This window comes from Bubalus bubalis, chromosome 2 (genome assembly GCF_019923935.1).
Source record: "Bubalus bubalis isolate 160015118507 breed Murrah chromosome 2, NDDB_SH_1, whole genome shotgun sequence".
NCBI lineage: Eukaryota > Metazoa > Chordata > Mammalia > Artiodactyla > Bovidae > Bubalus > Bubalus bubalis.
This window is the reverse complement of record NC_059158.1, coordinates 58,938,087-58,964,288: the sequence shown is the minus strand read 5'-3', so window position 1 is coordinate 58,964,288 and position 26,202 is coordinate 58,938,087. Positions and strand designations below refer to the sequence as shown.

Genomic DNA, 26,202 nt, shown 5'->3' with positions numbered 1-26,202 from the left:
CTACAACAAGTACCTTACTTGACTCATTCAGGGAAACTGTGATGTAGGTACAGCTGGTTTTATAATAACACTTCCAATTTACAGAAGAGAAAATAGAATTCAAGAGAGCTTAAAGTGACTTCTTCAAGGTCAAAGAATGAGTTCTGGGGCTCATGTTTACTATACTGTTATCCCAGCCACCATAAACTAGACATATGAGCAGGGAGATAACACTTAAAAGTGTGAATTATTACAACATTAGAGATCTTTAGAGAGAAACAGATACTATCTAAAACAGATGTTCTGTTAACAAAAGCAATATTAAACAACAAGGGAACGCAACTCAGGAAAAAGAAGTCAAGATTTTTTTAAATGTTTTTATATAGAAATATTTTACAAAGATTTTACAACATGGCAAATCATTGTATCATACTGTAGAAAGAAGAAAAAGATTAAACCTCAAGAAAAAAGAAAGTGCTCAGCGCAATGTATTGCAGTCTCCGTGAAAGTGCATGAATGGTTAAGGCAAAGCATGCCGCTGGTACTGGCATGCTGCAAAATGACTTGCAAAACAGTTTTGAAAAAATATATATATAAAAGGATTATTTCCCTCCATTTTTCTCAAAGACATTTGAAAGGGATACATTTATGAACAGTTTTGCTCTACGACTAGGTAAAAATAACTCCTGGGTACAAAACAGTAAAAGTAAAAATGTTCTACCGAGCATGTTAAAAGTAAATCAAATGATTTATAAAAACAAAACCTTTCCAAGTTTGGGCCTGCTTTCTACATTTAACTTGTCAACTCCCTCATGTTCCAAGACAGAGATCATGAAGGATAGTGGCATGAGTTAAGTCTGGATCTTGACCTTCGTGTGACTTTTAACTTCTAGTTTCTATGGCCAAACTGCTGGCACGTTTGAAGTCCTCATGCCTTCACTGTATTATAAATCTACCCTATAGCTTTGCTTTTACCTGTAGCTTACACAATAGCCATTTTATGAAGTGCTACATATGCTTAATACAATATTTTGCCCTAGCTGATAAGAAAAATACAAAGGTGCTCTCTAAAGTTAAACCATAAACCCTATTAAAGAATTCTAGTTAAGTATTTCATTCCTCCACATATATGTCAATCCCCTCAACAAGGATAATACTGGTTATCCAACTTTAATTTTCAAACTTGGAAGAGAATTCGTTTTTATAGTATAACTGAGAATAAGATTTTTTAAAAAAGTAAATTAACTAGACTTGAACAAGAGTGTTAGGGCAAACTGACATATCTGAATTCTAGTACAGATAACAAATATCTGCCAAAAAATAACTTAATTCACCTGACTAATCATTCTTCTATGGAAAATTTTACACTTATGAGAAATAGGGAAAATCAGTGTTACTGTTCTAGTCTCTGTATTTAAACTGAGTTTCTCTTTCTCTATTTTTTTTTCTATCTTTAAATATAAGGGAAATTAACCAGCTCACTTCTCCTGGCTTGTTTCCTAACTAGCTTTTGGCCCTCAAGGCATAGCTATGGTAAAACCAGAGAGAGACACCCAGCAATTTATTGGAATTCTGAAGAACAAAATATGCACATGTGCTCTACATAATCTAGTAACAGGGGCAGCAACAGCTGAACTGTCTTACACATCAGAAGTATTAGCTTGATCTGCATCTGTAACTTCTTTATCATCATGACCACAGGCAAAAAGCTGGGAGCCCAGAGTTTTCTGGGCAAATCGGAAATACATGATGTGGCCCATTGCCACAAAGGAGACTGAAATCAACACGAGCAAGCCGAAAGCTTCAGGATTCGGAGCCAGGATGACCATGATGAAGTGCAGAAGGTCAAGAAGATAGTTCATGGAGTTCTGTACACCATTTATAATGCCTCTTTCAGATTCAACAACATTTTCTTGCAGCAACTGTGTCACAGTTAAATCAAAGGACCAAAGACCTAAAATAAAAGATATCTCTTAGAAACTTAGTTTTAACTTAGAGCCATACATTTCAGAACTATACATTAAATATCTGTTGACATATACAAAATACATACTTAACTCTATTACCTTAAAGTCACCATATGTATATTTATCATAGCTGAGTTTGAGAGAATTATTTTTCATTAATACTGTGCTATTACTGGTTTCAAGAAATTGTTTTTACAGCCATAAGAAATAATTCTTTTCTGTGATTATTCATACTCTGAAAGCAAAACTCTGAAATCAGAGACATAATAAATCCTATTATAATTACTAGTATTTTTAAAGTTTAAAATGAACGGACCTGATATATTGTTAGGTTTAAAGTGTAAGGAAACTTTAAGCCATTAATACATTTACTGCTTTGGTCCTAAAGCCCCTACAATAAAGCTGTCTTGCTTTAATATTAATATCCTTAATAAATTAATGAACTGCTGTGTATCACAAGATAAATATGGTTTCATTTCAAGAACGAATTCAGACAGAGATAATTCATCAGTAGTCTATTAATGATTACTTAAACTTGCCTTTGTAAGAGGTTTTTACATTATGCTTCCTTTCAGGGCTATAAAAATCATTTGTTTGGCAAAGTATACAAAAAAGAAACATCAGCTAGAGAAGACCTCTGAAGGATTTTTCTCTAACTATTGTGTCTTATTTTTTTAAATTTAAACCCCACTTTTTTTTAACTTTATTGCATTGAACTATTTGCTAAATTACAGTCCTTTTGGTAGAGTTATAATAATAAAAAGGCTCTAAGTTACTAAAAGTATAATTATTATTGATAATATCTTTTTAAAAATTAACTAAATTACATTAAAAGAGAAAGATATCCACTCAGTAAAAAGCTTCAAGCCCTAACCATGTTTTAGGAAAGTATATATACATACACACTCTACAAAATACAGGTTCAAACTATAAAGTTAAATTTTCATAATAAATGACTGGATTACGAGTGGATTTTGCTTAAATTAACATTCAGGGAATATTTTAGCCCAATTTCTGCTGAATCATCTGACCCTCCACTGCAAAAAGACACTTTAATTCATTAATATACAAAAGGAGACTGCTTACCGATTCTAGCAGCAATGACGCCTGCAAACAGCAGGCTGACAGAGATTATAGGCACGGACTTAGAACTCATCTCGGGGACAACACTAGCAGGAGCAGACCCGTTTGACATGTGCGTATCAGTTGTAGAGATGATTTCAGGTATTTTTGTAGGTGTAACTGAAAGTGGTTCTGTTTGAATGAACCTAGTACGGATATCTTCAAAAGGTGAAACAGACAAGTCCAAGGGGCTTCCAGGCATGAACACGGAGATCACACACAAGATCAAACAGGAAAGCTGTGCGAGTCCTGAGATCAGACCAGTCCGAACCAGGCCACATCTTCGACGCAGCCATGTAAAAGCCACAGTTCCCATTATTCCAGTTATGGCTGATGCTCCCATCAAAATACTGAGGATGGACCCGCTCAGCCCCTGAGTGTAGGCGTACCCTGTAGTGATGCAGTCAAAGCCCAGGACAGTCATATAGAGGAAAGCAAGACCCATGCCCGCCAGAAACACAGACTGGTTGTAATAGGAGACCCATCCGTCTCGGAAAGTGCGGAAGGGCTCAGCCATCTGGGAAGCACAGCTTGGCTCTTGCTCATGTTCAAGTTCATGGATGTCAGGGTCTTTCTCACCCATTAGATGAGTTCCCTCCAGGGGTTTTGGCTCAGATTCTGTTAATAAAAGACATTATTATTTGAGGGAGGGGACATGGAAGAAAAAGCTAACTACCTTACTCAGTAATTTTCTTCTCCCCATTCCCTCACCTATGGAGGGCATCACCCATGGACACCCTCGGCTACTACAATATAATACATATTTTCTTGTACTCATCTAAGGATTTCAGCCAAGGAATAAACTCCAAGTATTTACATTATAAACAAAATACTATTGATACTTCTCCCCTCCCCATTCCCCCCCCAACCAAAGTAAACAGGAGGAAAACTTAACAGATAAAATCTAATAATTGTCTGAGAAAAATACACAACCTTATTTCTGGGGCCCATTTAAGATTCCATTTGCTCAGAAGCCTAACTTCCTCTTCTCTTCTTGAAAAATGCCCACCTTCATATCCTCACTCTCTTCCACTGTCCCACAAATGGCAGGCAACTCCCTTCTTTACAGACTTCTAGGAATTCTCTTCTCTTTCCCCCAGTGTTCTTCCCATTACCATGCCCAACTCTGCCCATCCCTCAATTAATTGCCCCTCTGTGCCTGCTATTCACATTAAGAAAAAGGGCCAGAGGTCCCATTCCAACCCCTTGAGGTTCAACCCAGATTTGTTCCACAGATCCTCAAAAGACTGAGTTTTAACTTATTACCATGTTGATATAGTTAACCTCATACAGGCCATCATTAATAACTAAACCTGACATAAATTCAAAATTATTTTGGTCTCAACCAACATATAAGATCTGCAAATAAAATCAAAATAAGATCAAAATAAAGGGATCGAACATTTTGTTGTTTACCTTTGTATAAATTCAGTCGTTTCAACTCAGTTTCCTCTTTAGGAGGAGCCTTCACAGCCAGAGCAGGGGTTTTCTGGTAAACCTTCCAGAGCAGAAAGTATTCCACACACATGGATACCAAATTCCACGCCGAAATGAAACCACAGCCAATGACTGTAGAGCCAAATGTCATAATCTGGCCAACAGCCATGGGGGCCAAGATGTTGGTTAACTGGTCAATCCTTCGTATTGTAGCATTCATATCTACAGAGATAGGTGAAAAAGGCAGGTAAGTGTGCAAATCTATCAAAGAGAGACTGCCCACTTACATAACACAACTCATAAACCAAGTGTATTGATTCCTAAGATGTAAATTTCTAAAAGCGCTCTGCAAGCAAACTATTTTGTTAGAAAATCAATTGCTGTTTGGAGCAAGTCACATTAAACTTGCCTCAAAAATCATGATTCTCTAGGATTATATAAATTAGTCTAACATTGGCTTTTTTAAAATGAATTAAATAGTAACTCTACATTCATTTATTTCAACAAGCATTTATTAAATGCTTATCATGAATTAGGCTATGACGAAAAATGAATACCCTTCCCATCTTCATGAAGTTTATACTCACATGGGAAAACAAAGACAGTCAACAAGCATATAAATACATAGCAAGTCAGATGTTCAGTAAAGACTAGAGTGAAAAATAACGCAAAAAAAAGGGCATAGAGAGTGCTCAGGGGAAGGGGGAATCTTCAGTTCTATATATGGCAAGGTCAGGGAAGAACTCACGGAAAAAAGAGAACATCATAGCAAAGGCATGAAGCAGTAGGAGGCAAAAGAATAAGTCCTGTGGGTATTAGGGAAAAGACAATCCCAGGCCAAGGCAAGTGCAAAAATCCTGGAACAGGAGGAGCATGCCCAGAGGAACAGCGAGGAGGACAGTAAGACTGCAGCAGAATGAGGAAGGGAGAGGATAAGAGATGAGGTCAGAGAGGGACGGACTGGCCCAATCATGCAGGATCTTACCCCACTACTTGGAAACCAATTTTTATGCCGAATGACTCAGGAAACCTTTCGAAGCTAATGAACAGAGAGGTGGTACCATATGACTTGTATTTTTAAAGGTTCATTTTGGCTGCTGTGATAAGAAAACAGCGTGCAGTGTGTATGTGTGTGCATGGGTCGGGTGGGGATGTAGACAACAGTGGAGCCAAGGAGACAGGTGGGAGACGACGTGGGGGGAGTAAGACAGTAACAGTGGAAACAGAGAAACAGACACTGGATAAAATCTAAAGGAGAATCAGGAAGACTTGAAACAGATTAGATATGGTATGCGAGAGAAGGAGAGGAATTACAGATGACTCTAAAGTTTTCATACTGAGCAACAATTGGAAGGATAGAGTTTCCACTTACGGAGAAAGGGAAGACTTCAGAAGAATCAGGTTTGGACAAAAGAATAAGCATTTGGTTCTAGAGATGTAGATTTCTCTAAGAATGACTGACATTCAAGAGGCTCTGTCAAGCAGACAATTAAACATACAGGTCTGGAGTCCAGAGAAGAAGTAGGTACCAGATCTGCAAGTCACCACCAGCTGCTTGATTTTTAAACCAAAGACACTGGAGGTGACTGAGAGAGTGAGTATAGACTGATAAGGTTTGAGGACTGAGTCTATGTTCAGAGGTCAGGAAGATGAAGAGGAACGAGCAAAAGAGGAGAAAAACCAGGAGAGTGTAGTGTCCTAAGCCAAGAGGGAGCAATGTTTCAAAGAGGAGGAAGTGATCAATTGGCAACCAATGCCGTTAAGTCAAGAAAGATGAGCACTGGGAAGCATCTCTAGACAGGTCACATGGAAGGTACTGAGGACCTTAAAAAGAATAGTTCTGGTGAGCAATAAGGGCAAATGCCTGATTGAAGCTGGTTAAAGAGGTTGGTGCCAACTCCAGGGGACACCATTTCTATTATATTCTAAGTGAGTTGCACCGTCCAGCTTCACAATGTGAATGTTGCCCCCGCCCCCCACCCCAGCCCCGGTATTATGGAAAGCAAGGCCCCAGACAAGCAAAGGAATTGGAAAGAGTGAACACAGATATTTCTTTTGGTTAAGTTTTGTTCAAAAGGAGAATAAAGAAATGGGAGTGATAGAGGTGGTAAAGAAGGGCATTTTTAAGATGAGCAAAGTTACAGCATGTTTATATGCTAATGTGAATGATTCAGTAGATGAGAAAGGACAGAACTGAGTCCACTGCACAAGCTGCAGAGCTGTTCTTAGATAGGACCACAAGCAATTCAAGAGTGTAGGTCATGTAAACGGCTGTAGGTACAAGTGGGAAGAGGGACGTGAAGATGGGAGCACATGAAAATTCTCTTCTCATTTTCCCACTTTCTCAGTAGAATGCAAGGCAAGGTCATCAGGGAAAGTGAGGATGGGAGAGGCGGTACTGAATGTATGAGGGAAAAGTGAGACACAGTCCTTTAGGACAGTGGGAGGAGGAAGGGGCCAGAGGCAATTGTATGATCACACAGCAGCATGAAAGGGCTGGCTTGAACCCAGTGGTCATGAACTTTAAGCGAGAGCAGTGAGCAAAATTGTGCTTTTTTTTTTTTCACCAGCCATGTGCTACCACGGAGAGTTGGATTTAAGCAGGATCTTACAAAAGGAAAAGAACAAAAGAAGAGGAGGCCAAGTGAGCTGAGGGTGTATACTAGGAGGTGTTCATATGGTTGGAACGACTGAGTTTGGAATTTAAACTGGGTAAGGAGAGGAGACCAGAGAAGGCAATGGCAGCCCACTCCAGTACTCTTGCTTGGAAAATCCCATGGATGGAGGAGCCTGGTAGGCTGCAGTCCATGGGGTTGCTAAGAGTCGGACACGACTGAGCGACTTCACTTTCACCTTTCACTTTCATTCATTGGAGAAGGAAATGGCAACCCACTCCAATGTTCTTGCCTGGAGAATCCCAGGGATGGCGGAGCCTGGCAGGCTGCCGTCTATGGGGTCGCACAGAGTCGGACACGACTGAAGCAACTTAGCAGCAGCAGCAGCAGCAGCAAGGAGAGGAAACAAGAGGGGGTCACGAGCAGTGGAAAGGCAGTGGAATTGATGACTTGTAGGTGCCAATGAGGCTGGAGCACTGCTGTGGCTGGGGAACCAGAAGGAGGGAGCTGATAAGGCAGGAGGTATAGTTCAAGTCTTGGATGCCAAAGATTGAGATTAGGGAAGGGGAGGGTTTCGCAGTGATAACAAGGTCTTTGGGTATGACCATGGGAACATACAGCTGAGTTAGAGTGGAGGACGAGATGCATAAAGGAGAGGAAATCAGGAAAATAACCTACTTTCTCATTTTCTATCTCACAGAGTGAAAACTGAGAAAGTTCTTATCAATCACGTGGGGCACCTTGGAAAAGCATTATGTGACTAATAAGCACATTAACAGAAAACTGTCATTATTCTTTCTCACACTCTTCCTGGTCCTCAACTGCCTTCCAATTAGTCCTATGCATGCAGAACACCTGCATGATAACAGGAGAACTTTGACATATTTCACCTTTCACTTGAGAAGCAAAGGCAGTTTTCATCGATCTTATACATAACCAATTTTGCAGAGGCCTCATTAACTTCCATCTGCCCCTGCTAATAATTTCCTAACATGGAAACATAGGATTGCTCCTAATAACTCAATAACTTGAATCCAAAAATCAAATACTAATGAAAGCATACACTTGGATCTGAAGGCCTCAGAACAACAATGAAATTTAACTAACATGATTTGTTACTTTTTTACTACCTCCCTTTTCAAGTGCTCATGAAACTTCTAATGCCACCAATTTCTTTTCTTTATTATCAAAATTTAGAAACTTCTATCTGAGGAAGCAAGTAATGTTTAGATGTAATGTAGTATCAGAAAAGAGATTTCATTTTTCTGAAGTAGAATTAATTAAATAATTTTTGAAAAAGACCTAACCATTTTACTGGTAACAGGCTAGAGAAGAACTGGTCCTCTCAATGTGCAAACATACTTTTTTCCACAGGCTTGTATTGATTCTTATGCAAACACACAAATGTGTGCTCATTTAATTTCAATTAACTGTTTTCAGCTGAGCTGTGACAGAGCAGGACATCAGTAACTACTCGCTGTTATAAAGAGTATATATCTCATAGAATAATAAAGAACAGATTTGCTGAGCAAATAGCACCTCGCAGGTTTGTCTACCTCAAATATGAAATCAATTTTCAGTCAATGGAGTTCAAACAAGAAATGTATCTACCTTACTTGATCAAGCCAACCAGCAGATGTTTCTCTGGAATGATGGACAAGAAAAATCTCAGACACTATGAACAAAAAGTGATTAACAAAGGAAATGAAGAAGGAAATAAAACAACAGATGGAATAAAAAGTCAGGGAAAGGAAGTGAGTTTCAAATAGATTTGACAGGCTAAGGGTCATGGCTCAAGAGAAGGCTTTAATTAGACACTAACTAAATCAAGTACTTAGACAAATTAGTTGACAGATTAATTAACAGTATTTCTGTGGAAAAAGAGTACCTTTTCTGGAGCTGTCTAAACTGGATGGTAACAACTATATTTTGACCTGATGCACTGAAATTATAAAACTTTTCAACCTTCCAGGGAACATCTCTCTTGTTCTTTACCCTTAGTGATAAAACTTCCACTTTTATAAACTACTCTGAAAACAAGAAACATTGGGATGTGGGATTGGGAACAATTAGCTTCCAGCTGACAACCCTCCCTCTTAATGGGCACACTCTTACCCCATCACATACATTTTACAACATACATGCACACACGCGTGCATGATGCACATCGTTCAGTTGGTCCTGCCCAGTCTCCCGCTTGGTTTCCAACAGTCTTTGCCAGCAACCTCAAAGATCAGCCTGCACGAACATAAATTACTCCTGCCTGGAATAGATGTGTATCTGTGTACAGAGACACAAAACCAGAGGTAGCCCAGGCGGCAGGTGGAGTCCCTTCCTAGTGTACTTTTCCCCTTTCTCTTCTATTTTTCCTTTACCGTCCTCTTTTTTCATCTGTTCTGTATCTCTGACTTATAGCAGGAAGAGTACCAAAATCCATGGTGAGAGCCTTGCTGACCCCCAGCATGGAATAATTATCTGCTCCTATTTTGAAGGACCGTTTTTAATTAGTTTTTAAACAAATACGGAGATCAAAACTTGAGGAAAAACAACACGGAGAGCTTCTTTAGGCTCTATCCTGTACTTGCGGCTGAATTTGAAACAGCACCACTTCCTAAACTAATCCACAGTGGACAAGAGTTCAACAGGCAGCTTCCTTCCTTTCTTAAACTCGAGAAACTCCAGAAAAGGGAAAGGGAAAGGGAAGTCGGTCAGTCGTGTCTGACTCTTAGCAACCCCATGGACTGCAGCCTACCAGGCTCCTCCGTCCATGGGATTTTCCAGGCAAGAGTACTGGAGTGGGGTGCCAGAAAATAGACCGGTTAGCCCGGATTCTTCCATTATGCAATAATTCCTCAAATAAAGAAAGACAGCTGAGAAGTGGCCAGTCATATTTTTGTTGTTTTCCTGGAATATCACTTTATAGTCAGAAAGGTCCCAGAAAGTTACATGGGATCTTTGCTTTGTTATTTATTTATTTATTTATGTAGATATTTAGCACAAATGAACCGTGAACTTCCTGATGTTCAAGCTGGTTTTAGAAAAGGCAGAGGAACCAGAGATCAAATTGCCAACATCCGCTGGATCATAGAAAAAGCAAGAGAGTTCCAGAAAAACATCTATTTCTGCTTTATTGACTATGCCAAAGCCTTTGACTGTGTGGATCACAATAAACTGTGGAAAATTCTGAAAGAGATGGGAATACCAGACCACCTGATCTGCCTCTTGAGAAATCTGAATGCAGGTCAGGAAGCAACAGTTAGAACTGGACATGGAACAACAGACTGGTTCCAAATAGGAAAAGGAGTACGTCAAGGCTGTGTATTGTTACCCTGTTTATTTAACTTATATGCAGAGTACATCATGAGAAACGCTGGACTGGAAGAAACACAAGCTGGAATCAAGATTGCCGGGAGAAATATCAATAACCTCAGATATGCAGATGACACCACCCTTATGGCAGAAAGTGAAGAAGAACTAAAAAGCCTCTTGATGAAAGTGAAAGTGGAGAGTGAAAAAGTTGGCTTAAAGCTCAACATTCAGAAAATGAAGATCATGGCATCTGGTCCCACCACTTCATGGAAATAGATGGGGAAACAGTGGAAACAGTGTCAGACTTTATTTTTCTGGGCTCCAAAATCACTACAGATGGTGACTGCAGCCATGAAATTAAAAGGCGCTTACTCCTTGGAAGGAAAGTTATGACCAACCTAGATAGCATATTCAAAAGCAGAGACATTCCTTTGCCAACAAAGGTTCGTCTAGTCAAGGCTATGGTTTTTCCAGTGGTCATGTATGGATGTGAGAATTGGACTGTGAAGAAGGCTGAGTGCCGAAGAATTGATGCTTTTGAACTGTGGTGTTGAAGGAGACTCTTGAGAGTCCCTCGGATTGCAAGGAGATCCAACCAGTCCATTCTGAAGGAGATCAGCCCTGGGATTTCTTTGGAAGGAATGATGTTAAAGCTGAAACTCTAGTACTTTGGCCACCTCATGGGAAGAGTTGATTCATTGGAAAAGACCCTGATGCTGGGAGGGATTGGGGGCAGGAGGAGAAGGGGATGACAGAGGATGAGATGGCTGGATGGCATCACTGAATGAGTCTCAGTGAACTCCGGGAGTTGGTGATGGACAGGGAGTCCTGGCATGCTGCGATTCATGGGGTCGCAAAGAGTCGGACACAACTGAGCGACTGATCTGATCTGATCTGAAAGATTCTGAGTAACTTTCTCTTTACTCGGGGCTTTTTTTTTTTTTTCCAATTATAGACTCTACAGACTTCACAGAGTCAGCATGAGTTAAGAAATTCAGATATGAGAAAGAAAATCATCTTAAAAGCTAACTTTTCCCCCAAATACATTTCAACAGATATATATGATCTATTTTTAAAACATATCCTTTCGTACCCTTTGAATTTCAGAACATGGACATACGTTACATCCTTAAAATAACACACTAAAAGAGAAAGAAAATAACAGGGAAAAATACCCTAAAAAGGACAAAATCTTATCTTTTAATTCTATGTGACAAAAAGAGATATGGAATTATTTCCTATTAGTAAATGATCACAGGAAGAAAAATCAATGAGAATCACTACTCTAGCTCCAGAGAGAATTTTCTGCAATACAGGCTTTCCTGTGCTAAATTCATCTTCCATCCTCACTGACCTCTAAAATCACCGTGGTATCTCTGTCTGAAGCCGTGTTATTACTGCTATCACAAAGTGATGACTTAAGCAAAACCTTCTTTTTCTTCATGTAGACCTTTCACAGATTTTGTTCCCTTTCTCTCAACTTTTTTTTTTAAACCACATGTCTAGTCAAACAAAGTTGCTTGCTAACCCCAGCCTCTGTGTCCTGGGATAACCCACTAAAGTGATCGGGAATGGTCTTGTCAGTCAGGGTGGTTGGCAATGAGTTTGTGAAACCCATTAATCTCAGTGACTAGCAAAGCTGACTCAGCTGACCTGATCGGTAAATAAGTGCACAGTCCTCCTTTACTCGGTGCAATTTCAATCCATCTGTGTCTGGGTGCTCTATGGAGTTGAGGGTAAGTAGGGACTATTGAGTAAGTAGGTTACTCTGAGCCCAGGTATTACTGATGTAATGGATATATTGCTTTGTAAGCACTCTTCAGCCTTTGTTTGCCCTCTTGTACATTTCCAATGGACAACTAAAATGCAAGCTTTGTAAGACCTACATTCTATCCTCTACTTCTTTAGTGTTCTTAACAGCAGTTACAGTGCATCATACATAATGTAATGCAAGTTATCAACTTTAACTTTAAAGTTGAAGGAATTAACTTCTAGAGTCTATCCTAGAATTGTGTGTGTGTATGTGTGCTGCATATTCAGTCATGTTTGACTCTTCGCCACCCCATGGGCTGTTGTGTTCCACACTCCTCTGTCCATGGAGTTTCCTGGGCAAGAATACCGGAGCAGATTGCCATTTCCTTCTGCAGGGGACACTCCTGACCAGGAATTGAACCCACGTCTCTCGCATCTCCTGCACTGGTAGGAGGGTTCTTTACCAGCTGAGCCACATAATTGTTTCTATTTGTTTGGATAAAAGTAATATCCACAATATGACCAATAAGTACTGGTAATAATAACCATAGTATAATGATAAAATTCATGGTATAATGATAAAATTCATGTCAGATATTCACTGCTTTACGTATTAGAAAGAAAAAGATCCAAAGAAATATTCTTCTATTTGCCAGGTTTTCCTAGAGTAAAAGAGAAGGTCACTAGCCTATAAATTAGCTTCTTAACAGTGAGATACATCTTTGTGCTAAGATTGATAATGTAAGAAAAAGACTGTTCTTTCAATTTATTATTCCTTAAAATTACTCAGAAAAAAAGGCGTAAGCCTCAGTTACTACCACTGATTTAAAGTGAATCCTAATATAAAGCATTTGGTAGAAAGAGAAAAGCACATTACCTGCTAGCCTGCCTCTGTCTTCTCCTGCAACAACAACGATCCAGTCCCTCTGGATCGTGATCGCAGTAGCAGTACTGGCCAAGTTGGCAATATTTGCAATCGTGATGATCAAGATGTAGCATGAAGTCTAAGGAATTACAGGAAAAACGTTAAAATGTCAGTGTTACCACACTGTACCGACTGCTCTTTGGCAGCATAATAAAATTTTTATTTTAATTTCATAAATTATAAAAAAAAATCATCTTACTTGTAGACATGAAACAGTAAGACAGCAGTGGTCAAGTTAAAGGGCATAATATCTTTCTAATCTGTATCTTCTGTGGTGCAAACACATATTGAGTGCTTGGTCACATCTGACTCTCTGTGACCCGTGGACTGTAGTCTGCCAGGCTCCTCTGTCCATGGACTTCTCCAGGCAAGAATACTGACATGGGTTGCCATTTCCTACTTCAGGGGATCTTCCCAACCCAGGGATCAAAGCACATCTGCATTTCCTGCTTTGGCAAGTGGATTCTTTGCCACTGAGCTACCTGGGAAGCCCCATCCGTAGTATACATGATACAAAAGAGCCATATGCACATTTATATGACCTAGTTATCACAGTGTTAACCTTGGGGTAGTTTTTAATTCCTCCCATAAATATGTCCTTTGGAAGAAACATTGAAGGGGAAGTGAAAAGTCTTGCATTTAAATCAGAGTTCTGACATTTTCCAGTTGCATGACCACAGGCAATCAGCTAACATCACCTTGCCTCACTTTTGCATCAACAAAATAAAGGGAATAGAGTAGAAGATTTCTTGTCCATCTAGCTTTGGAACGCTACAATATCAATTCAAATATACCTAAGATTTACTAGTGACAGCAAATTTATTGTTTTCCACTACACCCATCTCTGTGCTCTTTTCTGTCAAGCTATCATGAAATTAAAGTGTGACAAGTTATCTACTCCATGTCCTCAAATACAAATACTAATTATTATTGGAGGACAACAATCATGACTGATTTATATATATATGGATAACATTTCTTATATGGTGTGAACAAATTATAGGTTAATACTAACGACCTGAAAGCTAGCAACTGGATTATGTAATGAACTCTTTGGACTGCCATTAAAACACAAAAGGAAAAAAAACCAATAGAACAAAATTTAAATTCAAACAACACATAATGAATGCCTGTCATGGGCAAAAAAAACCCAAACAAAACAAAAGTGTTAGGGATATTAAAGTAACATGGATCACAGCCTTGTCTAACTCAACGAAACTATGAGATTAAAATTAACAGGGCTTATTTGCAAAAGACATTCCCTAGCCTCAGAGAGTTTTCCTCTTTTATCACTAACAGATACATCAATTTTCTGCCATCAAAAATCTTGTTGAGAACTTACAAGAACCCATCCATGGTACATAGTCAGAAGCTCGTTCTTATGTAGGAAAACCATCATCAGGATGATTCCACACAGGATGACCGAAACATTCTGGATCACCAGTGAAGTCTGGGCCACTACACAGAGGGAGAAACAGTGTTCACACACCAAAGCACCTCAACGGAGCTGTTTTCATCCATGCATCACTGTTTTACTGTATTAATACATATGCATACATATGCAAATTACAAGAAATGAAAACATTCCTACCTGAACTATTTCTAGCAGGACCCAGCATATCACATCAGACCAGTAAAACTTGCAGACAGAATAAAGAAGTACTTCTCATTTTCCCTGATAAAGCCACTCATAATGACTGCATTTTCATTTATTTTCTTGAAACTATATTAGATAAACAAGACCCACGTCTCAGCCCTTTGTAGCTTAGGCAAAACTAAGAACATGGAAGAGGCTAAGGAAGAGGTCATGGAATTCATAACCTCCTAGATGGTAGGCTGAATTTGATAAGATGGTACGGATGAGTAGGAAAGACAGATAAAAAATTGCCAAGAATAAGGCAGCAGTGTGTTCCTTTTAGAACACTAAAGCTATCTGCTTTGCTATGAAATTCTAAACTACACCTTTCCTCAGAGAAAATGCCAACTTCCTGAGAGCGAGGCATCCACGTAGACAAAGAGCTGACACAGCATGGGTCAGGATACCAGGAAAGGGCGCCTTGGAGTCTTTCCTTTGCTGCTCACTACGCAGATGATCTAGGGCAGCATACTTAAACTCTTGTGTCTGTGTCTATAAAGTGAGGATATAATACACATCTATCTGCCTTCCTTACTTTATGGGGTCATTATGATGCTCAAATAAAATACTCATGAAAGCACTCTGAAAAACACAGAGGGCTGTATATGAAAGGTATAATTATAGCTCTTGCCTTTAAGGACAGTAAAGCTCATTCTGGCTTAGAAGGTTATATCAAAGCCTCGAGACAAAACAAACTGCTTTCTGAAATTAGTTTGAAATAAAATCCCAACATATAAGTCATCCTTTTATTGTACAAGGCTTAAATACCAACTGAATGAGATTTTTGGCTTTCAGAACCCCACAGACCACAGGAAGGGTACACACGTGAACAGATAATTGTAAGAGCATAAGTGAGATAGCAGAGGTATTAACTAAGCCGTGATGGGAGTGCCGAAAACACAGTGTCTCTAGCTAACTCAGCCTCGAGACATCAAAGATTTTCATGGAGGCAGACACATGAGTTGATTACATCGGATAAGTGCAAGATTGCTATCCCACCAAACTCCTCTTCATCCAACTCAACATTCTTTCCTAACTTACAATTTCAGTGTTCAACAATCATAAAATTAAAGGTCTCTGTATATAACATTCCCATGCCCCTGTGTATAATGATGTAAATAACTGGGAATTTTTTTTCTAGGATACAAAACCTTTTTCTATATGTTCTTTGGTCTATTGATTCTCAAAATAAAATAATGTCCATCTTGGCCATTTTACTAATAGCATCAAGTCCTAGAATTTGATAATCCAGTTGCTCTTTAACCAGGGGCAGTCATCCTGCATTGAAAGAAACAGATACCTCAATCTTTCCCCAATGACTAAGACAGACATGGCCAGGTCTTAGCATTATCAACTGAATAATTCTGGGAAATTCTGCCCTGAATTATTATCCAAATTGCCCTTATATCTGAATAACTGAACTGTTCTCTTTCTTATACAATACTTAATGATTTCAGGATTAATGCTCTAGATTAATGTCAGTATACTATCATTTCTTATTTTTTCTTAAAAAATTAATAATTCAGCTCTCTGTGATCAGATACTCTTTTTTAAATCCATCGTTTCCACTTCCCCTAAACACCCACCTATATGAAACACAGTACCCCAGAGGACAGATGTTAAAGCTATCCCAGGAACATTATATTAAATGAACTCCAATGCAAGTCCTGGTTAAAAAGATGCCAGAGTTAAGTAAACTTTTAATGTTTAATATGGTTCACAGAAAAGTGCTATGATGTTAATCATTAACATTTGTAATTTATGAACAGCCAAAAAAGATACCTCCCCAAATCTGTAACCTCAATATCCTGATATCCCATCTTTCTGCGGGAGTCCCAGGACCCTCCAAGCAGGGGTGCTGCTACTGAGCACCCTACCACCCAGGCAGGGGCTGCAGAGGGGCAGTGGATGAGTCACAGTGGCTTCTCTCTAGCGCAGGCACTGGTCCCATGAACACAGAGGCTCCTATGACACCACTCACCTTTCAGCCTGGCATTCTTATCCACCCAGTCGCCAATGATGGCTCCTAGGACCAGCACCGAGCCTGCCACCACCAGCCCGTAGACCGCCGTCAAGAGAAGGCTGTTCCCATAGAGCTCCACCAGGAACACCGACACCGCGAAATGCCACATCCGGTCCCCCTGGGATAAGGACAAGGGAAAAGGCGCTGGCAGATTTGGGCAGTGGGAGTTTCTAGTCAATTATACTCAAAAAAGTGCTTCCCTAACAAAAGAGCACTTTCCGACTACATCAGGAGATTTTCAAAGCCAACAATTCCTCCATGGATTGAATGTGGTCAGGTGTTAAAACTGTTCATCCAGGCACAGCGGAAAATATTCCTGCCCAATTACTAAGTAAACCTGAGAGAAAAAGCATATTAATGAAACAAACATACTTATCATTCCAGAAAAGCATATAGTTTCCAAGTTCAAGAAGGTTTTTTTGAGATAAAACCTGTTTCCTTTTTTTTATCAGGTTTCTAGCCAGGCCTGGGATTGAGAGGCATAAAGGAGTTTGCTACTGAACCAGAATGAAACCACAGTATCGTAGTTTACAAACATCAGTATGCCTTGGATGTCAAGTAAAAGCTAGTTTCCCAACTTGTACATGGTAAGAATGCACTACATTACCTTCCAAGTTTCTTTTACCTATAACATTCTAAAACCTATGTTCTACTTCAGAAATAAATTTCAAAGACAAAACATCAGGACAATCAAAAAGATGAAGTTAATATGTTCAAATTCTGGCACCATATGAAGATGTTAGAAATAAATACATAAATAATTTAACTTTTTGACATAGATGAGTTGTAAAAGGGAAAAAACAAAACAAAACTATTTCTTCTCTCCAGAGTATTCAGGAAATGCTGGAATTCACTGCTGCAAAACGAGTAACAGAAACTTTTAAATGAGTTGAGCAAATTAATGTGTAAGAAGTCTAAAATGGACTTTATTATGAGTTTTTAGGCCCCACTGCTGACTTGTAAGGTTAACCTAAACCAGGACAATAATATTCTATCATAAGCTATCACTATGAGGAATCACTACAGGAAACTTAATTCCCAGGCTAGTCTCCATAGTTACGGATTGGAAGTGTACTACATTCCTAGTTCTTTCCAACGTCTTAACATCCTGTCAACAAATTTAGTGTATAAGGAGCAATGTATTATCCTGCTATGTCGTACGATTTTAAACATTTAATAAAGCCAAGACAACAATCTGATGCATCCAAAGTTAAATGGATGTGCATATTGTAGCAAATATTTACAATAAACTTCATGTAGATCAATATTTCTCAAATGGGGGTGAGCCTCCAGGGATCGCTTAGCAATGTCTGGATCTATTTTGGGTTGCCACAACTGTGAGGGTGGGTTTACTACTGGCATCTACAGTCCCCAGAACAAAGAATTAATCAGGCCAAGACGTCAATAGTGCCAAGGTACAGAAACTCTGGTGTAGAGGATTATGAACATTATTTAGAACCACAGCTCAAAGTTAACATAAGAGTAGGGTCTTGAGGGGTGGGGTGAACCAGGACGAGTAAACATCTGGAAACCAGTGGAAGCACCGTGTTTGAAAGACTGATTCTCACTTGATGGTCTGGGATGTGAGCTCTAGCACAAGCCTCAGCACAGGGCAAAAGCCCAGACTAGAAGCACAGCAAATAACTGTGGAATCAGCAAAGAAATGGATGCGCAGTGGATCCTGGCTGTAAATGAGTACAGAGTAAGACTAATTCATCAACCATAATATTCTGGTACATTAGATTTGTTACGTGGATGTTCAAGAAGTTTGAGGTTTAATTAGAACCATAATTCATATTTCTCATACAGCTTTTTAAAGTTTGCTTTGATAATAGAAAATTTCTTCCACTTAAGTAGGAATAACGTTTCAAATACCATTGTACTAAATGACTAAAAATATACGATACAACTTGTTTGAAAACAATAAAAAGACAATTTTACATTAAGATAAAAATGTCAATAAGAGTAACAAATTAACCTCTTTTCTTAACCTTTAACATGAGAAGTAAATTTAGATTTGATTAGAATAAAATGGGATGAGGAGAGCAGAGGTGCTTTATCCTAATCTCCATCCTCTAAAAAGATAAAAACACATAAATGCCTCAAATGATAGCCTGCCTCCATGAAAGAATTTATCATAAAGAATAAGAAATATTATTCCTATTGCTTCTTTCTTTCCTTTCGTACAGTTACTCCATTGAAGATCGGCTGACTTACTATGTTGTGCTGGTTTCTGGTGTACAGCAAAGTGATTCAGTTACACATTCTTTTTCACATTCTTTTCCATTATGGTTTATCACTGGATATTGAATACAGTTCCGTGTGCTCTACAGTAGGTGCTTCTTCCTTTCTTTGTTGTTTTACTCCTATATTTTTTTCCAAAAGAATTTGTTTAGGTTTTTTTAAAGCAGGACTTTGAAACAAGTGCCACAAAAGTTTTCTTTCTTGCCACCTCCTTGATGGAGAAGAATAAAACTGCTCCAATTTCCAAAGGCTTAGGCTTTAAGAAGTAACAGGCTCAACATTCACAAAGCCCAAGAATCGGGTAAAGTCTCTGTAAATATTGACCAAGCGAGCTCTCAGGCCCACCCACCCATTCTTTCCTAACCTCCATTTCCTGCCCTCCCACAAGCTCTCATCATACTTTGAGGATTTGTTTACATGTTCATCTACATTCAGTGCACTGAGCCAAAGGCCAAATGAATGTCATTATTGCACTGAATACTTTTTGAGAGGCTACTATGTACCCAACCACACTGCTGCTGCTGCTAAGTCGCTTCAGTGGAGTCCGACTCTGTGCGACCCCATAGACGGCAGCCCACCAGGCTCCGCCGTCCCTGGGATTCTCCAGGCAAGAACACTGGAGTGGGTTGCCATTTCCTTCTCCAATGCATAAAAGTGAAAAGTGAAAGTGAGGTCACTCAGTCGTGTCCGACTCTTAGCGACCCCATGGACTGCAGCCCACCAGGCTCCTCCGTCCATGGGATTTTCCAGGCAAGGGTACTGGAGTGGGGTGCCATCGCCTTCTCCAAACCATAATGAAGGCACTAGAAATTCAGCAGTACACAAAAATCAAGATCTATATGTTCATGCTGCTTGCATCCCAGTGAACAGAGACCTAAAGCAAACCCAGAGTAGGCCAGGTGGTATAAATGCTATGTGGAAAAATAAAGTAGGGTGGGGCAGGAAGGTGGCATTTTGCATGAAGCATACCTATGAGTAGAAACCCAAGGAAGTAAGAGCCGGCACCATGCAGACATCTGGCACATAAATGGAGACAGTCCATAGCATGATGCATAAGATAGTAACACTGGCCACCCTTTTTCACTGCCTTACACTGTTAGTTACCTTTTTGTAATTAGATACATTGTTTAAAACCCATACCAAATTATTTCATAGGTTCCTTGAAAACAGGATTCGCTTCTTACCATATTTTGTATTCTGATAGCATAGAGTAAAATATATTGATCCACTGGCAGAAAAAAATGAAGTCAGAAACAAAAAGCATTCAACCTCAAACAAATCTAACCCAATATAACCTTCTACCCTAACACCTATATACTCAGCGTACAGGAAACCATGGGCAATGGATAGACAGATTTGTATACATATGCATACATATATTTTGTTGGAATAAAACCAGGCAAAGCATCAAACAGGAGACAACACTCAAAAGGCAGAATTATCTAGCGTTAGAGAGCATTCCTTTTTTGCACTCTTCTGCACCAAGAAGTGAAAATCCACTAAACCTTACATGGCTGTAATTGCTGTGCCTTGTTTTAATCCAAGTTTCCCACAAGAACGCCTTTTGCTCAATTATCTTTAAGACTGGAATAAGCATCTGTCATTTTTCTTGTGTTTTGTATGACAAAAAAACAAATCCTCCTAGAACAATCACAGTTCCACTCTTTCGGCAAATCTGACCTGTCAACCTACTAACGAAAGGTCATATAAATCTAAAACTTGATCAGTATTTGGAAGTTAGGCACCTTCTTCCCCTAAGAGATAGGTCCAGATCACAAGATAAGAATTTCAGACACTTACGTCCATCACGTACCACTTTTTTAAAAAAAATACTCAATACTACTGAATTAAATTGGAAGAATAATTTAATTGGATTTAAATTAATGAAGGGCAGTTTCACTCGATTTCTACTTAGGATCATCAGTTACCGGAAATAGAACTCAGGCCAAGTCTACTTTGTTTACATGTATTTGCAGAGTCATCCCTGTCTAAGCCTCTGGGGAGATAGAAGCTGGCCTTTCTAAAAAGCCATCTTTGAACTGCTCTTTCTTAAAGAGCTGATAACCTAGCTTAATAATTTCCCAAGGGCATGGGTACAGATTTCCTCATACTATAGTTTGCATTCATGTCTTAAGGATGATCCAATAGAAGTTTCCAATTTAAAAAGAAAATAGCATTCACAAAATTTATTCTCAAAATTCATTTTCCTTACTTACAGTTCTGTAAAACAGAAACTTATGGTTCTGTAACTATCACACATGACACATGAATAGAATATATTCAGATTTATTGCTTTAAACAATAAGACCGATTGTTTAAAAGATTTTAATCATCAAATGATTTAATAATCAAAAATACACCTTTCATCCTTTGGGGATTATTCTTTGGGGTCAGGGGGTATTGGTGAAGGCACCCAGGCCCACAGAAACACTGGGACTCTTCCAAGACCACGTAAGAAGTCAGAGGGTGACTTAATCAGCTGCTGATTTTCATTGGATGATGGCTTTTAAGATAGACTGAGATGTCTCACATATATCTAGCTACAGATAACATTTGAAAAGACCAGAATTTTCATCTCTCAGATATTTGTTCTTGGGGTCCATAATATTTACATTAATCTTAGGACTGCTATTTTTAGCCTGTTAGTCACGCCATTATTCTACTGTATTTTCATAGGGTGGTATGCTGGAACTTATCTTGACAAAAGAAAATAAACAAATACCTTAAAATATGTAAAAGCAGAAAATAATATCAATGAGACATTCATCCATTCTTGGTAGCAGATATTACCATTTATTAAGCCTTGTAAGGCAAAATCCAATACAAGTAATGAAGATAATCCTGCCCTTTTTAATCCTGTCTTTGGATAGCTGTTGGTCTACATAAAGTATGATAACCTAACAATTAAGTAGCATTCACCAACACCTGTGGGAAAACATCTTTGGTGAAAATAACTTAGAGCATGTGTGTTCAATTGATTTCTTCAGGTGCATGACAAAACTGTAAGATGGCTTAATACAACTGGCCCAAATGAAAGGAAACAAGAAATTGTGCAAGTATGTTGTAAGAATTACTGTAGATCATCACTTACCCAAGTAGACAGAGAATGACCAAGGTAGAGAAGGAATTTTGCAGAGGTCAGGTAGTTTGCTAAGGATCCTGCAAAGATACACGGTGGGGAGATAAAAAGCGTATTTAGTCACTTGAGTGAACTGAGGTTGGAATGCTCATTCATTTGCTCTTATTAAATACAATTATTAAAAATTGCTTTGTGGGGCAAACCATGTAGATTTCATCAAGTCACCTAGAAACTGGTGGGTAAATGAAAAGTTCAGCATGACCTATTATTGGTCAATACCTGCAAAACTTCACATGCAGTGAAGAAAGCTCTTGTTTCAACAGTCTTAAACTCCATTCTATTTTTAACAAGGCAATCCAAACTGTCCAGTCGATTCCATCCTCGTTTGTGTGCAAACTCCCTTCCCAAAACTTGAAATCCCTTTCTTCCTTAACCTCCACCAAAACATGAGTCAAAAGAGCTGCTAAGCACGCTGGTTAACAGCTGAGCCACATTCCTCCAAAACCTGCGTGGAGCTGCCGGTCTCCAACGAACCAACCTGTTTCTACCCCAAGCGTGGGCTCTACTCACCACAGCATCCTCCCTGACGGCTCTGCTCTCTTGTCCTGGTCATGACACCAAACGCCCCCCGCTTGTTCTTTTGCTGTTCCTGCTGCTCCTGCTGAGGTGTTTGTCAACAGGAGTGCAAGAAACTGAAGAAAGCACCGCCGAAAATACAACAGCTCTGTGCAAAAAGCCTCTGACGACGACTATGAAAAAAACAAAAAAGGAAAACGGCCGGGGGTCTTCTTTTAGTCTTCCTTCCAAACTTAGCTAACACTGTAGCTGAAGTTGGAAAGGCAAAGCCTTATGGAAGCGGGTGGGGGGGCTCAACAGGCCGTCCGAGCCGAGTCGGGAGCCCTGGTCCTCCGCCGCCGCCGCCGCCGCCGCCGCGGGCCGGGCCTGGGCAGCCACTTATACGGGGACGGGGGCGGAGCTCCGACCGCCGCCGCGGCGCTAGGCCAGGCGCCTCGCAGCCTTCCACGCCCTTCCTAGAGTCGCCGCCTACCCGCCGCCCTAGGGTCCGTCTGGCCGCAAACGACCCGCGGGCCTGGGAGCGCCTTCGCCGGACGAGCTGTGCTCGCCGGGTTACCCGCCCTCCGGGAGCCAGCCGGCTGGGCGGTGTTGGGGGAGGCGAGAGCCAAGGCCCCGGCCGCGGCTGCGGAGCCGCGCTTCGCACCGGAGGCCTGGTCGGTCGGGGAGCGGGCTGCCGCCGACGGTCGACGGTCGTCGTGCAAAGCGCCAGTCGGCTTGGAGGTGTTGGGGAAACATCCTTTTTTTTTCGGTTTTTTTTTTTTTTTTAAACGAAAATCATTTTTAATATAGATAAATAAATAGAATCCGTGTCACAGAGGCCGTTTTCCTGGCCTTGCCGTTCCAGCCCTCCTGCTGGCAGAGAATGTCTTTCCTTCCCAGGACCTCATGGCGGGGCTTCCCTCAAAGAACTAGAATCAAAGGGCAGGAAGGGGCGCCGGGATCAGACTCCAGCCCTCTTCAGAGGAGTAAACGGAGCCTTTGGAAAGGTGAAGTCCCGAAACGACGTAGGGACCCAGCCCCAGCCCAGAGCTAGGGGCTCCATGTCCTTCCTGGAGAGGCAACCAGGAGGAAGCACCCAAGCACTTCCTTTACCAACAAGCTTGCTTCTCCCTCAGCGCCCCTTGAGCCCTGCCCGCACCCACATGGCCATTCCCCACCTCTCCTCCAAGTGGCCCAGGATGGGACAGGCAGTACCAGGAATACCGGTTTTCCCAGTTGTGTCCCTGTCCAGATAAAGCCATTCGGTGGCCTCCTGGAGGGGCTAGTGAAAAACTCTAAAGAACACCAGACTTGAACCTCTCTTGACTTTTCCACCCCATCCCACCACCTCTCTGCCAAAATCCCTGGAGCCCCTAAAACCCCCAGGTTAAACTTACCCTTCTCAGTCTCCCCGAAACCTGGGGACTGGACCCTACACATTGAAACTCCAGCCAGATTCCACTCCCTGCAAAGGCCAGACTGCCACCCAGAAGTGAAAGGAGACACAAGTGAATATGTGCCCTGTATCTAGACTCTCAGTCAAGAGCCCCAGAGGTCGGCGGGGCGGGGTGCAGCTGAACTGCGTTGGGATGTGGTCTGGAGGTCAGAGATAGGTGATTTACAGTTTAGCTGCTGCTCTTAACTGCCTTTGTCCTTTTCAAGCCCTCTTTTCCCCCGTTTCTTTCACAACACTTGCAAGTCCTTTCTCTTCACTCCTAGAGAGGTTTTGGTTTGTCTTCTAAAGTTGGAAAATAGGGTAATGTACCCACACGTCCTTGAGAAGTAAACCAAGGCAGCCTCATATGAGGCACATGCAGAAGAAGGGAACCAAGGAATCAAACACCTTCCACATTATGGCAGTCTCTTCCAGGAGATAAATTTTGTTGATAGGTCCTCAAACAAGGCACCAAAGATTCACCGCAGAGTCTCTCAGCAATGAGGACCCCCAAGTGCTTTACATTAATTTCTACTTGCCACAAGACAAGTATGTTGTGCTGCCCCAAACTTCCAGGTAGCTTAAAGGAGATTCGGTTGGTTAAAAAAAAAAAAATTACTTCCGGCCCACACTGTCTGAGAAATGTTTGTTGGAATAGTAGCTAAGTCATGCACATTTCACAATGTGAGGCAGAGACTGTTTTCCATCGTCATCAAGGAGTCCTCAGAAGTCAAAACGAGAGAATGGGGGCAAAAAGAAGAGGCGAGAGACTACCTTGAAGCATGTGGATAAGAAATTTGGAAAGAAAACAGGCAAGATCCATAACACCACAACCACAACCAGTCCTTATTAGTGGAAATGGTTAAGATAATTAGTCGGGGCTTATGAAATGGAAAGGAATTGAGAACGAAAATGGAATAAAACTCCTCAAAATACACAAAATGCAAAATGACAGTAATCTTCTGGCCTTGACAGTCTAGATTACAAAGCACCACTGAAGTCACAAGACCCGACAGACTAGCTATTCCTCCTTCTGAGGAATTACTTGACTGGATGAAAATTAAGATTTCTTTCAAGTTGTATGTATCTTTTCCAGAATTTAGACAACACAAGTTTCCTGTCAGTATAATCATAATGAAGGAAGTCATGCAAGTTTTAAATCAGTTTACACAAAAATGCCCTATAAAACATTTTCTAGTTCATTCTCCAAGTTTTTAAATTAAATAGGTTACCTAACTTTTTAAAAATTCCAGGCAGAATAAAATGTGTATTTTAATTTAAAATTGATAAGTAGTTATGGCTATGAAAGAAGTTTCATTATTTTAAGTTGTGTTTAACTTACCGGTCAGGCATCCTAAGTTTCCTCTGCTGTATCTGATGTGCTCACCAGGACAAATAAATGCAGAATAAGCAATGATCACTGCAACACTGCTCTAAATAAAAGTAATAGGGTTATCATCAGCAATTACAGGAAGAGCTTGGATCCAGGACAGAGCTTCTGTCGGGTGTGAAACTGTTTAGCCTAACGTAGGAGTGATAAAGCCACACTGCCATTCAAGAACCTTTCTCAGTGTTGCAGGCATATCTCAAGAACTGTTGGCCATTTCTTGAACCTGTAATTGACTGGACCCTTGAGGAATTTACCTTCAGATACCTAATTTAAGTTATGAACAGCTAATTAAAAGATAAGTGTCCTCCCACATTTCCATTTTGTTATACTATTTCACAAGATTTTACCTTGCAAAGTTTCTCATGAATGCTAACCTCTCATATCTCTCTCTCTCTCTCTCTCATACCCACACACACTACAGATACACTCAGTAGTCTACTACCTCTAGTTGTAAAATTAAATGCAGAATTCGTAAGATTCCTAAAGAAATACATTCCTAAGACAAATCCATAGAGAGAGAAGGTGTTTGAGGGAGAGGAGTATGGGTAGGAACTGCTTAATGGGTGTGAGGTTTCCTTCTGCAGTCATGAAAATGTTCTGGAATTAGTGGCTATGGTTGCACAACATTTGCATGTACTAAAACTTACTGAAAAGTGTGCATTTTGTGTTATGTCAGGTGTACCCTTTTTTTTTTAAGAAATGTATTCATTTATGGAAAGTTTGCCATTTTTCAA

At 40.2% G+C, this 26,202-nt stretch overlaps 1 protein-coding gene across 1 annotated transcript; it reads right to left on the bottom strand.

Annotated features, from left to right (window-relative positions):
- Positions 1 to 417: 417 nt before the first annotated feature.
- On the bottom strand, positions 418 to 23,038 carry SLC40A1 (solute carrier family 40 member 1). The gene is made up of 8 exons (XM_006076958.4): positions 22,659 to 23,038; positions 22,101 to 22,168; positions 16,724 to 16,883; positions 14,449 to 14,564; positions 13,059 to 13,185; positions 4,485 to 4,727; positions 3,033 to 3,686; positions 418 to 1,933 (listed from the first exon to the last, which is right to left on the bottom strand). Exons 1-8 carry the CDS (start codon positions 22,699 to 22,701, stop codon positions 1,620 to 1,622), a joined length of 1,725 nt encoding a protein of 574 aa, XP_006077020.3. The 5' UTR covers positions 22,702 to 23,038; the 3' UTR covers positions 418 to 1,619.
- Between the last annotated feature and the right edge of the window lie 3,164 nt (positions 23,039 to 26,202).